Source organism: Acanthochromis polyacanthus, chromosome 19 (assembly GCF_021347895.1).
Source record: "Acanthochromis polyacanthus isolate Apoly-LR-REF ecotype Palm Island chromosome 19, KAUST_Apoly_ChrSc, whole genome shotgun sequence".
NCBI classification, from domain to species: Eukaryota; Metazoa; Chordata; class Actinopteri; family Pomacentridae; genus Acanthochromis; species Acanthochromis polyacanthus.
This window is the reverse complement of record NC_067131.1, coordinates 7,369,445-7,382,052: the sequence shown is the minus strand read 5'-3', so window position 1 is coordinate 7,382,052 and position 12,608 is coordinate 7,369,445. Positions and strand designations below refer to the sequence as shown.

The 12,608-nt window shown below is 41.6% G+C and overlaps 1 protein-coding gene across 2 annotated transcripts in view; it reads left to right on the top strand.

The window, feature by feature from the left end:
- dock1 (dedicator of cytokinesis 1) overlaps positions 1–12,608 on the top strand; it is a 195,380-nt gene that overhangs the window by 15,832 nt on the left and 166,940 nt on the right. For both annotated transcript variants that reach the window (XM_051939303.1, XM_022194177.2), the window contains exons 2-5: positions 10,299–10,382; positions 10,740–10,780; positions 10,881–10,936; positions 11,648–11,744. In XM_051939303.1, the coding sequence (XP_051795263.1) occupies positions 10,299–10,382; positions 10,740–10,780; positions 10,881–10,936; positions 11,648–11,744 (278 nt within the window). The remainder of the gene's footprint in view (positions 1–10,298; positions 10,383–10,739; positions 10,781–10,880; positions 10,937–11,647; positions 11,745–12,608) is intronic.

Here is a 12,608-nt window from a genome sequence, read left to right as displayed (position 1 = left end):
GCCCTGGGTGGCATGAAGGTTCAGTGGATTATAATGGAAGTTAATTGCTTTCAGCTAGTCCAGCAATTTATCACAAAGGATTTTAGAGGTGTGCATGCTCTAAAGTACAGCAGGTGTACTAATATTGAAATTAAAATGTTTCTTTCTTCGCCTAAATTGGAGCTCAGTATTAGAGTCGCAGTTCTATCTGCTCCTTCACCAGTGAATACTCGTCCTGCACAAGAATGCTGCTGTCCATGTTGTGACATTTTGATATTAGCAGTGGCTTACTGCAGGCAGCCTTTCTTAAAATTACTACCCCCTTCCTCCCAGTTTGCTTCTCTTCTTTAGGACGTTTCAGTGTTTTGATGTCGTGCTGCTCTGAAGTGTGACTTCTGCCTCAGCACAACACAGCGTCAGCCTTATGATTTATAAATAACACCACGAAGAACAGGCATTTCCTGTTGCATATGCCTTTTCTATTTTTTTCTTTGCTCTACTTAAGCAGCCAGATGCAGCAGATAGCACCTGATGAAAGCTGAGAACTATGTCGTATGCTTGTCAGTGTGATGAAGTCACGTTTTTGGTAAAGAGGTTTCAAAGTAAACTTGCTGAGTCAATTGCAGAGTTTCTCCAAATATTTGAAGCTAATTATTCGCTCATCAGCATTCGTTTCACAAGAGATGTAACACAGGGCAGGAAATAATTAGCTACTTCTTGCCGTGCAAAAGGCTAATCTGTGGATTCTCCCTGTTTCGTCTTTCTGTGTTTTGGTGTATTGATGGAATGAATACAACCCCGTGATGTGCTACAGTTGTTTAGCAGAAGATGCAAGGATTTGCAACAGGGTAGTGGAACAAACTACAAATCTTGGTCGCACCCTTGCATATCATTTTCATGAGTATTGAAAACTGTCCTACTGAACTGACGAATCATTCAGAGCCTTTTCAAAGGCTTTACTGATGCTAAAGCTCATGAGATGTGTGTACAAAGTGCAGACAGGTTTGCTTTACGGAGCCAGTGCAGATACTCATGTACCACCACAAATACCAGCCGACACCGCTGTGTGGGAGAGTCTCTGAGAAAGGCTTTGCTCTGTAATGAGCTACGTTCTGCTCTCTCTCTCGGTTGTATTTGGAAAGATGATTTTCAATTAAAGGAATAACTCGGCCCTACAGAGGCAATGGAAGCTGAGTTATCAGCTTGCATTAGATTGTACCCCAAGGCCTGTGTTGAAGCAGGGCTCCTAGCAGGAAGTTTTGCCAAAAGGTATTACAGCTTTTGGCATCTAGATCTGGCACAAAGTAGTTTTCTCCACCCGCTTCCTCCTTTCACCTTACTCCTCTCTTCATACCCTAAATCCAGCCACTCCCTCAGCTGTGCAGTATTATCTTTTGCAGTGCTCTGTCTCTGTTTACCTTATCTTTTTTTTTTTAAACGAGGTATTGTTAATCTTCCTGTAGTCATAAAAAGCATCAGCATTTCCTCCTGGCCTACTGGAAGGGCCCCATCTATTGTAATACGGTAATATCTCAAGTGGCATTTCCTGCTTGTTTCCAGAAAGAGTAAAAATCTCCTCCTAACAGTGAGAGAAAAATCTGGGGCTTTCCTGTCTGCCAACTCAGCTGCTGTTGTATTAATTTCAGGTTAATTACAATAACATTATCTCCACTTTCCAACTGCAGATAAAGCTAAACGGCTGTTGAATGTAATTGGTGCAAAGAAAGCGGGGGGAGTTTGTTGGTATTTCACAATCCTGAGATCACTGTCTGAGTTTGCCTCTAAATTAGCACCATCAGCCTTCTGTCTGAATGCCTAAACCTCTTATTAAACCCCATTAGAGAGGGACTTGAAATTAATTAGCATGTTTTCGCTGCTTTGTATGTCACTGACAAAGCGCTTTCTCCATCTGAATGGTATAAACACGCTCTATAGTTGATTGTCTTCTTTCACTATGCGTGCCACCGACAAATATGTTTGACAGACAATGTATTGCAATATCTCAGCCAAATCCCAACAGACTCCGCTGCTATAAATATGACTTGGAGCCTTTCATTTCTGTTACCATGTTTGAAATGATCCTCATTTCTCAAGAGTATTAAAATAATCAAGGAAAATGGGAATTATTGTAGTTTTCCAGTCTATAAAATATCCATAGTGTCTCTCGTACAATGTGTTTCTTATGAGTTCTGATTCATAGCCTGCAGGCCGACCTAAATGCTCTCAGCACTAGTAGTAGATTGGTATTTCTTTAATATTCCCTCTTTGTCTTAAAACTATTGTGCTACAGGGACAGCTGAGAGTTACTGTAAACTGTGGGAGTGTCTGTGTTGTTATTGCCTGTGAATGGAACTTGTTCACACTAGGGATGGGAATTTCGACTAATTTCCGAACCGACTAGTCGCTAATTTTATTGGCGACTACGTAGTCGGTTCGGAAAACTTGCAATTTAACCCTTTAGTCGCAATATTGCGACAAGCAACATTGCTGAACATAACAAGCCATAGCTTCAAATATACTGCCTCGTGTGCCTCATGTACTGTACACCAGGAGATGGCGGACATCTGGAACTTCAATCTGAGCATCAGTTGTGGGCGTGTTTTCATTCAAAGTTTAGGAGTTTACAGAGTTTGAAAACCGAGGAGACGAGACTCGCAGAGCGAAAGACGGCACATTTTAGAGTGAGAAAACTCACCGTACCGAGAGGTCTGGTCAACGCTGACAAAGTACTTTGTCAAGTAATGGCTTACTCAAATTCTGAAGAGGAATATTCACCCTCTGATGAAGATGTTCAGTCGTCCACTGAGACAGAAAGTGGCGCTGCATCTTTGTGTAACGGCAGCGGGTCGGTGTGCCATGACAGTCCACGAGCAGCACAAACTGGAGCCGATGCTTTGCTTCGGGGTGGCAGGAAGGGACGTGGTGGGTGTAGCTGGAGTGGTCAAAACACCGCTAATGATGAGGGGGATAGCGGGGGTTGAAAAAGGGACAAGCATATGCTACTGGCAGGATCAACCAGGTAGCCCAGACGGGACGAGCGTGCGGCGCACGGCGGAGCGTAGAGCTGCATGGCGGCGCCCAGTCGGGGACAAGGTACATGATGCTTAATGCAGCGTTTAACCGACTAGTAAAATACTAAACGTTTAATAAATGAGTAGGCGATTAAACGATTAAACGACTAGTCGCGCACATCCCTAGTTTACACCTAGTTTTATATGAGGAATCTGCAACTTTGACGAATTACCCGTCATAAACTGCTTGTAGAGAGTATTTGCTGCTATGTAGTGTCTGTTTTCTAAGATTGTATATCTTTGTATTTCGGAAAGTGGGTCAGATAGCTAGATTTCTGAAGATGACCCCTTGTGGTTTTGGAAATTTGGGATTTTTTTTCCCCCCCAGTGTTTCATACGTTTCCTGGACTAAGCTATCGTGAAAAAGTATCGATCATGGAAGTGTATGTGTATTTAGGGGAATTTTGTTATTGTTGATAGTAAGGAAATGACATGAAATGAGGTGAGAGGAGGATACAGAAGTCCATGCAACAGAGGTTTTCAAGACAGACTTGAAATGGGGACCTTGGTCAGTACTTTAATCATCAGGACATCAGTGCACCACATTTCCCCTCCTTTAATACTAACGTACTGTACAAAACACACATATAACCATTTTCTGAAGATACAGGAAAATGTATAAGAATCAAATGCCTTGAGAATGTTTTTTGGAAATGTTATGCATCAAGCAGCACCATCGCGATACCGTTTTCATGTTTTTTCCCCTTTTTTGTATCGTCCAAGCACAAGGATGTATGGCAACATGATTAGCATTCCCAACACTGATTTCATGTTACTGCGCTAATCGACAGCTGCTGATAGGTTGGTGCCAAGAAACACAAAAGCAGAGAAGAAGTCGTCTTAACTAAGAGGCACAGATAAAAACAATGCAGAATTTGTATTGGCTTCACAAATCCTGTATGCTTTATGCATTCAATTAGCATGTTAGTTACACGTCAAATATATACATAATGAGTTTTGATGAGTAGAACTGAATGCACATGTAAATGTCATTTGTTCACAAGAAAACTGCCTTGAGCTATTTTTGTTTATTTAAAAAAGGATTCAGATTTTATATGCAGATTTTATTCTGGATTTCGATCTGATTAAACGCCTTCAATCCCTTCTTCAGCATCAGAATCATCGCTTTGCTTAGGGCCCATCATTGTCGGTGTGGAGGGAGTGCAACAGAGGAGTTAGTTAATGTCCACAGGCAGTGGAGAAATGCAGTAGAAACGCTTGGTCCTACTGCCCCCCCCCCCCCCCCCCCTCAGGCTGATGTACCTCCTGTTATCCTAACAGCACATGGCAGATCCCTGAAGAATACCTGTCATCTCTGTGGCAGAGCTGGCTGCAGCCGGCACAGAGCTCCGTCTCACCACCAACGGGGGCCTCATCAGGCAAACTCAGTAAACACCTGCAACAGCACCCCTCTCAGCTCACATTTGTCCCATACAAATGACTACACCAGGTAGATGTCAGGCAAGGGTATGCTTGTTTTGTATTCCCGTCATGTCCTCCAAGATGTCCCGGATTCTAAAGGCTTGTTTATACAACATTTTGCTCGTGAAATGTTGTGACGTGTTGTGAAGCGAATAGAAAGACGCTGTGGCATCTCCATCGTTGCAGCACCAGTCTTGCAATTTGCCCCTGAAGGAGAGAACATTTTGAAATTCTTACCTTATTTGAGACATGAATGTTATTCCAGAAAGTTGAATTTGACCCAGTGTGTCATGCACTGAAGTGAGAACTTGAAACTCATACTTGAGATGCATTAGATTTATAAGGCCAGATGTATAATAGAGTCATGTACTCTCATGCTTTGGTAAGAGGTATATAATTTTTCAGATATCTTCAGTCAGTCAGGCAGTCTGGGAAAGTCATTTACAGTCAGATATATCCTTCAGAGAATACAGCGGTGTGTGTGTGTGTGTGTGTGTGTGTGTGTGTGTGTGTGTGTGTGTGTGTGTGTGTGTGTGTGTGTGTGTGTGTGTGTGTGTGTGTGTGTGTGTGTGTGTGTGTGTGTGTGTGTAAAACCACTCTTTGCTGACTCCTCCGTCTTGCCTCGGAGACCCGTAGTGCAGCTGGAGTGTAATAATCATCCTCTATTCAGCCCTGCTGCCTGGAATAGGCTGGTCTTAGTCCAGTGTATGCTCATTAAAGTCCTCCTCATTCAAGTTAAGTGCTTGCTCACTTTCACTGTGTGTTTTACTTTTTTTTTTTTTTTTAATTTTCGCTCATACATGATTGCATTCTTGAGACCGGCTGTGTCATCCATTCTTCATTTACCTTTGAAGAAAGTTGCGCAAAAAAGGGGCATATCTACCGTATACATCATTATCATTCTGTGGTGAGATCGCATCGGTTTCACTACTATGAATGTGCAATGGAATTGAGAATTGAAACTTGTGCAGGAGCAGCTTAACAGTTTGAAAGTTTGCTTTTCTTAAACAGTATAGACCAGACAGCAAAGTGTATATTCAAAATACAAAATAAAGCAAAACGCAGCCTCCCAAATGTGCCTTTTTAAGAGACCAAGTCAGAAATTCCATAGGTTGTGTGTATCAATTGTAGATCTCTGTAATACAATATGCAGTTCTTGCAGTGACTTCACTGTTGGGAATTTTATGGTTTGCTTTCAATTCTTTGGGTCACAATTCAATACAAAACTCCACCTGTCAAAGGGCTCTCACTTCTCAGCGGTAATATTTTTTGCACAGGCTTTGGATGAAATGCTTTGTAATCTCTGAAATTCAGGGGAAAAGCATGACTAATAGCATTCAAGGCAGAACTCTGAGGAAGTCTCGTTTTTTTGTTATAGAATGCAAAGTGAAGAACGTTGACTCTTTTGAAGAGAAGCAGCACGACAGCTAGTGAGTTAAGATTTGAGACTTCTAACGTGCAGTTCCGGCTTGTTTCTCATTGTGGTTGCTAGTTGGGAGTTTGAGTAACGTCCTTCAAAGACACATCAAGAAACTGACCTTAAAGCAACCATTTGTACATTTCAAAAATAATTGACTGCTGATCCCTCGTGGTAGCATCAAAAAGGAAAGTATAACAGCAGTGCCTGCTGCTACAGAAGTTGTATATGCAAGGTTCAAGGGTCCTTCTTTAGTCGGAAGTTGAGCATTAGCCCATCCCATCCAGACTGAGAGTTGCCTCCTTGCTCCACTCTTGTCTTTTCCTGTTGTACAACCCTGTTGTCTGGGATTTCCTGGCCGGCTCGCTCTGTGGGCTTACAGCCCGTGGGGACTTCGTACAAAACATCAAGAGGCTCAGTCTCTTTCCAATGAGTCTTTTTTTCTATGCACTTCTCTTTCCTCTTCTTTTCCAGCCCTCCTTCATCAGCATACTGTATTATCATCTGAGTGTAATGATATGTTATACTCTGCGTGGATTAGTGCAGGTTATTAGTGAGCCCAAAGTGTAGAATTACAATCAGTCCAGTGTTTAGACGAGGCTGCTTATAATTGTAGCGAGGGCGTAGACGTGTGCTGGCTTAGTTGATGAACTGTAATCTGATTCCTCACTCGTTTTTCTGTGATGAGAATGTTCTCTGAGTTAGCACAGCCTTATGCAAGAGGTTATGTATGATAATGAGCTCCAGGCAAATGATGCTACTGTTTATCCCGTTTTCAGAAAAAATGATTTGCATGCCACACTCTAGGGAGACTATGGTCCACTTCCTCATGCCCTTCTTCTACTTCTGATGGACTTTTTTCTCCCTCACTGCTCCCTAATTGACATCAGTTTACTTGGGTATGCAAATACAGGTTTATGAGTAATCAGAGCTGTCATTTAGCCCCCACGTGACAAGAATCGCTTTGTTTGCCGTGTTAAATGGCACCATCATCGCCTCGCATGTCAGGGTTGTGTTTGATGGTCGTCATTTAGTCAGCATCTTCCCAGGGTGTCGTTTGTGTTCGTTTTGTAATTGCAGCTCTTGCTAAGGGAAGATATTCCCAGTTCTCTGAGCTCCCGTTTGTTTGATATATGACTTGGTCTCATTGGCAGTGATCACAGGAACGGTTTTTCATTTTCTGATAAAATATGAAGCCTCATGCTTCTGTTAGAGCTGTTTGTTTTAGTTACTCCCTCTCATCACCTAGCGTTTGGATGCTCATGCTGAATCAGCTGGACCTGTGACCCAGTTCCAAACAAACACACAGATGCAGCAGATGATGGGGCTTTTCCAGCTACTGTTAATGATAGTTTAATTGAGCGCACCGTGCTGTACGGTGACTGGGCTACTCTCGGATGCCCTCCACACAGATTAATCCCACCTCCCTTGTGATTGTTTTGTTGCTTTCTGCACTGTAGGTACCTTTTGTATCTCAGCGTGGTAGCACTGAATTCATTTCCTGGGGTCTTTGTTCCATTGTCAGCACTGGGCTTGCGTTCTGGTGGATTCGCTGGGCTGGTTGGATTGTTCTAGGTATCGCAAAATGCACTGTGGACATGCACATGTATATATATAGCCTTAGACAGCAAAATGACACAGCTGACTGCAGTAGGCTGCAAGCATTGGTAGCACTAAATGGCCTGTGTTAAAGTGGTTCTCTGCCTATATAGCATAAGTCTGCCTGCTTCATGCTATATAAGCTGAACTTTATATAGAGACTTATGTCATCTTCAAGGCTTTGTGGTGGTGTTAAGAAAACATCCCCAAAGTGTCTCAAAATCAGTGTCAGAGAGGATGTGCCTGCCTGCACTCAGCTATTTACTGCAGGTGCCTCACATTGTCATAATCAGCTCACCTGTCCACAAGCTCTCCCCACTATTTAAGCCCCACTCAGTTGCTCATTCTCTGTCGGACCATAGAAGCTGTTTCCCCGGCAAACCTGCCATCTCTGGACTGCTACATGGACTCTTCTGCTCTCCCCACTTCTGGACTTACCCCTCTTGGACTCTGTTGTTCCCCCGTCTGTTTTTGGATTCCCTAAGCCTGTCTTCCCCCATTGTAGTTTCCCCATTTGTGAGTACCCCTCCTCAGCTTAGTCTTGATTATTTGGATTAGCTTTGAAGATCACGGTTTTGGCATTCGGTGTTTGTAATTTTAGTAGCTGTTTGAGTGGTTTGGTTTAGTTCAGTCTTCCCAGTCCACTTCATCAATTATGTATTAATTATTTAGTAAAATAATAAAATATTTTTTTCATAATCATCTGTCTGCCAGTTTCCCTGTGTCTGCACCTGGGTTCTCCTACTACCTTCGTAACACCAGTAGCGCAAGCAACAAAAGCAGAAATGCTTTGTTTTAGATAATTGTCAGATTTAAAAACAGAAGAGCTAATGGTAACAAAAGATAAAAGCAGCATTTTGTGTCACCTAGGAAACTTAATCAGTAAAAAAAATCTTTGCAACTGCGCAATTTCAATTGGAATTCAGTTTTTTAAAAACATTTCTTTTCCACTAAAACAAACTAAAAATGCTTATTTTTTGCTGCAGACTGCATCAGTCAAATGTGTCCCCTTGCATCTTGAGAACATGAGTTTTTGGTCTGCACATGCTGCACCTTAGTGCTTCCAGTGTAATGCTATGTTGTGACACATTTCACCAAAATCAAAAAATTGCAACTCCTGCAATGTGAATATTGCACTTTGCACTTCCGTCATTGCCATTTCGATAAGATCTCAATTAAGCTCAAGCCTAGTGCCACTTGATAATCTAACTAATCAGTTCCTCAGATGGCAGGTAATTGTGGGAGGAAGTGGTTGATTCACTTGACGTGCCATCGGCATGCTGGGAAGGCTCCGGTGCCTGCAGCGAGGTCTGCTTTAATTAAGATTTAATTCACTTCTGTGAGTCTTTGTTGAAGTGGCTCTTTGTGCATTTCCACGGCAGGACATGCATACATGCATATAGATGTGTCATTTCACCTCCCAGCTGCCTCCTCATAGGTTGTGTGTGCACTGCGTGTGTGAGCCCTTGTCGATTTTCTCAAAGGCAGGCGTTGGACTCGGCTGTTTGACAGTGACATTTTGTTCAGTTCTCTCTGAATGACAGAACAAGTGTCACCAGTCAGGATTTATTGTCTTTATACTGTGACCTTGACATATTGATGGACCTGTGACAGAGGATATGTGATGCTATGCGTGCTGACTGTTAAGTCTGCGGCCTTAAGAAAGACACCCTGTATTGTAACAGCAGATCCTGAATAAATAGTCCTGTTTTTATTCAGCATAAAAGAAAAACATTGTGATACTTGCGTTTGATTAAAGGTTTTACTTTGCCAAGAAGATTTATGCTTTTTGCCCCATTTCTTCTCTCTGTTTGGTGGTAGGATATCACAAAGACTTCATTTCTAAAACACAGATTAAATTTTTGGGAAAGTTAGACTGGAAGAATGAGTAATACATTTTTGGTGTGCATCCAGGAATGTTTTGTAAAGCTTTTGATGACACTGCAAGAAAGATGTTTCTTATATTTTTTTCCTCATGAAATACTGCAAAGCTGCGGGCTATTTACATTAATCCTTTTGGGTGGTGCTTTGGTCTTGACGCCATCTCAAAAAAAGCTATTTTGGGCTTTAGTTACTTCTTAATGAGTATGATACTGTAGATACCAGTATACCTGTTGATGAATCTGTAACTTGCTAGAGCAGGTTCATAATTGGCAGTCAATTTTGAGTGCATGTAATGTGTTTTATTTGGGATTTAAACAGTATAGATAATATGCTTTTGTAGTGTTTGTGTGACAACTAAACAAGCATCTTCATGTCACTTATCAAGAGAGTGCCGTTTTCTGCCAGTGCCTTTTCTTGCAGCTTTTAAAGAAAGCACTCCATATCTGAATCAAAACTGAATGGGTATTTCCTTTGTTATGCTTCTCCTTTCTACAAAGTTTCATGAAATTTAGCCTTGCAGTTTCTGTGGAATCTGGCTGGCCAACAAACAGCGCTAGAAACATACCTTGCCATGGCAATGGAACAATAAGCAACATTCATCATCCTCTCTGTCTGTGTCCAGTCCTGTTCTGAGCAAATCTGTTTATCACTGTCAATATTATTTTGGCGTCATCCACCATTATTAGTTTATTTTCGGTGGGCGGTAGAAAAGTGTTGATATTACAGCATCAGTGGTGGCGAGCCCGGTCTTTGTTGTGTCAGACCATGTGGGTGGACATCCTGTACATGTGTGATGCCTCTATTACACACTGGAATGGCCACGATTAACGCCACAAGGAAGCCAAACACTGTATTGCCCCCCCCCCCCCCCCTTCTTTCTCCTGTAATATCTTCTCTCCTTATAAAATCCTCTCATTTTTCTCCAGCAATCTACAACTACGATGCCCGGGGTGAGGAGGAGCTGTCACTGCAGATTGGCGACACAGTGCACATACTTGAGACATATGAAGGTGAGAGCGGGTTTACTGATGCTGCGTGTGATCAGAACTGACAGCGTTGAGCATCACATCACTAGTACCTCTTACTTTGCCAGATTTTTGTCGACATGTTTAATAAGATTATACATGTATTAGCAGTAATTATCATGCTGATGTGTGAATGCAACCACTGACCTTTTGCCTGTTGTGTTTTATCGTGAAAGACATGTTATGTGTTTTTATGCTGTACTTTCTTGTAAAAGGGTTACTATTGTTTAAAAAAAAATCATTTTAAGAGCACCCTAAAATTTACTTCTAGGTGTTTCTATTCTCTTTATGTGCTGTTTATTAGAAAAGGAACTCACATTTAATATATTTCTTCTGTATTAGACTGGTACAGAGGCCACAGGCTGAGGAGAAAATCCAAAAAGGTGAGTTTTACACACTTGTAACTGACACCTTTAGTTTTTAAAGCTTCTGTTTTTTTAGCTCCTCAGTATAACATTTGAATTTGATCTCTTCCTCTTCCAGGGCATATTTCCTGCTTGCTATATACATCTGAAAGAGGCCACGGTTGAGGGCAGTGGGTTAGTACTTCTGCACTTTAGCACGATGTGAATTTTAGGATTTCTTTTGTCTGCAAGCACCATCACGTCATTGTTTGTTGCAGTTGTATTTAAGAAGACTCAACTGTTCTTTGCTAAAAGCATATATGACAGCTGAAGACGGCAACCAAAATCGAATGGGAAGCAAATAGATGCAGAATTTGCCCTCCTAATTTATTTACTGACCTACCGAGAAGCTTGTTGCCTTGGTAAAATGCAAGCTTTACATAAACACCCGCAGAGGTTTTTGCAGTGGAAAGGTCTGCTCTTGATATGATGTGACGTGTGTTTTTTTTTTTTGTGCCACAACTTGTGGCACTCTTCTGTTTTATCAGTCTACTTTGATGTCACCAGTTAAAGACAAAGATAAACCTCCAACTTTAAAGTCCTTGACTTCACTGAGAACCTTTAGGAAAAAAAAACATTTTCCCATCAAATTATTGCCAGACTAATGGATTTGAACACATTTGTGACCTTTATCTCCATGTACTAACAGGCTACATGTTTTATACTCACCATAAAAGGAACATATATGTAATCATTTTGCTCAGGGTGAAAGAGAAATTGATGTCTTCTGAGGCTACCTTTTCTCCTCTCATATCATCTCTGATCACACACAGTGTCCCAGTGTGGAGAGGAAAGGGCGGATGGGACACAGAATCACTGTATCAAATTTGCTCACTGTCACTGCAGGCAAAAGGAGACGGTCATTCCCACTGAGCTGCCCCTGGTTCAGGAGGTTACCACCACGCTGCGGGAGTGGGCCACAATATGGAGGGATTTATATGTGGTAAGTCGAGCTGTCCTTCCCAGATGGAAACACACACACACACACTCATGTAACCTACAGTGCATATATGGGCTCATTACAGACCTTATATGTGCACAATGGAAACATGGTGTGCATGATTGTTTTGTAGGCTGCGTGTTTCCTAAAGTACGCTGTTGTGTATGTGGTTTCATTTATAGGTAGGATTTAGAGAATTTTCCATAAAATGACTTTTAACCTTCTGAGCCCCACTACATCTATAGATGTTTCAATAGGGGCATATCCACTGTGCTAAAATACTTATATTCCTCCTTGTGCTCTGTATAAACACACCCTGCAGTTCAGGCAAAATGTCACAGACATATCAATCATTGATGTCTCTGTCATTGTATATTTCTAAATAAATTGAAAGTATAGTCCTCATTTGTGCAACAAAAGCAATAAAAACAGCTTATATATTTCATGTAAAAGCTGTAGAAAAAATAACAATCACTAAAACTCTCAAAGTGAACCACACACACACAGACACACACACACAGACACACACACACACACACACACACAATGCATTTCCACATTTAGTTTGCACCGTTCCCTTGTGATTGCACTAAAAACATATCACACAGTACTGCCATGTGACTGTCTCAACTGCCTCTCTAATGACTTCACCGGTGCACTGGAGAGCACAGAATTTTTGTACAATATTCTGCAAAGAGGTTACTTTCATCAAATTCTTAAGTGGGACATGTACAGATGAGTTAATTTAATGAACTACATCAGATTTATGCATCGATTTGGATGAATTTTCTGGTGGAATGGCGCATCAGAGTAGTTCACAAACCACCACAAATTTGACATTTCAGCAGTATGTTTTGTTTGTAGAGT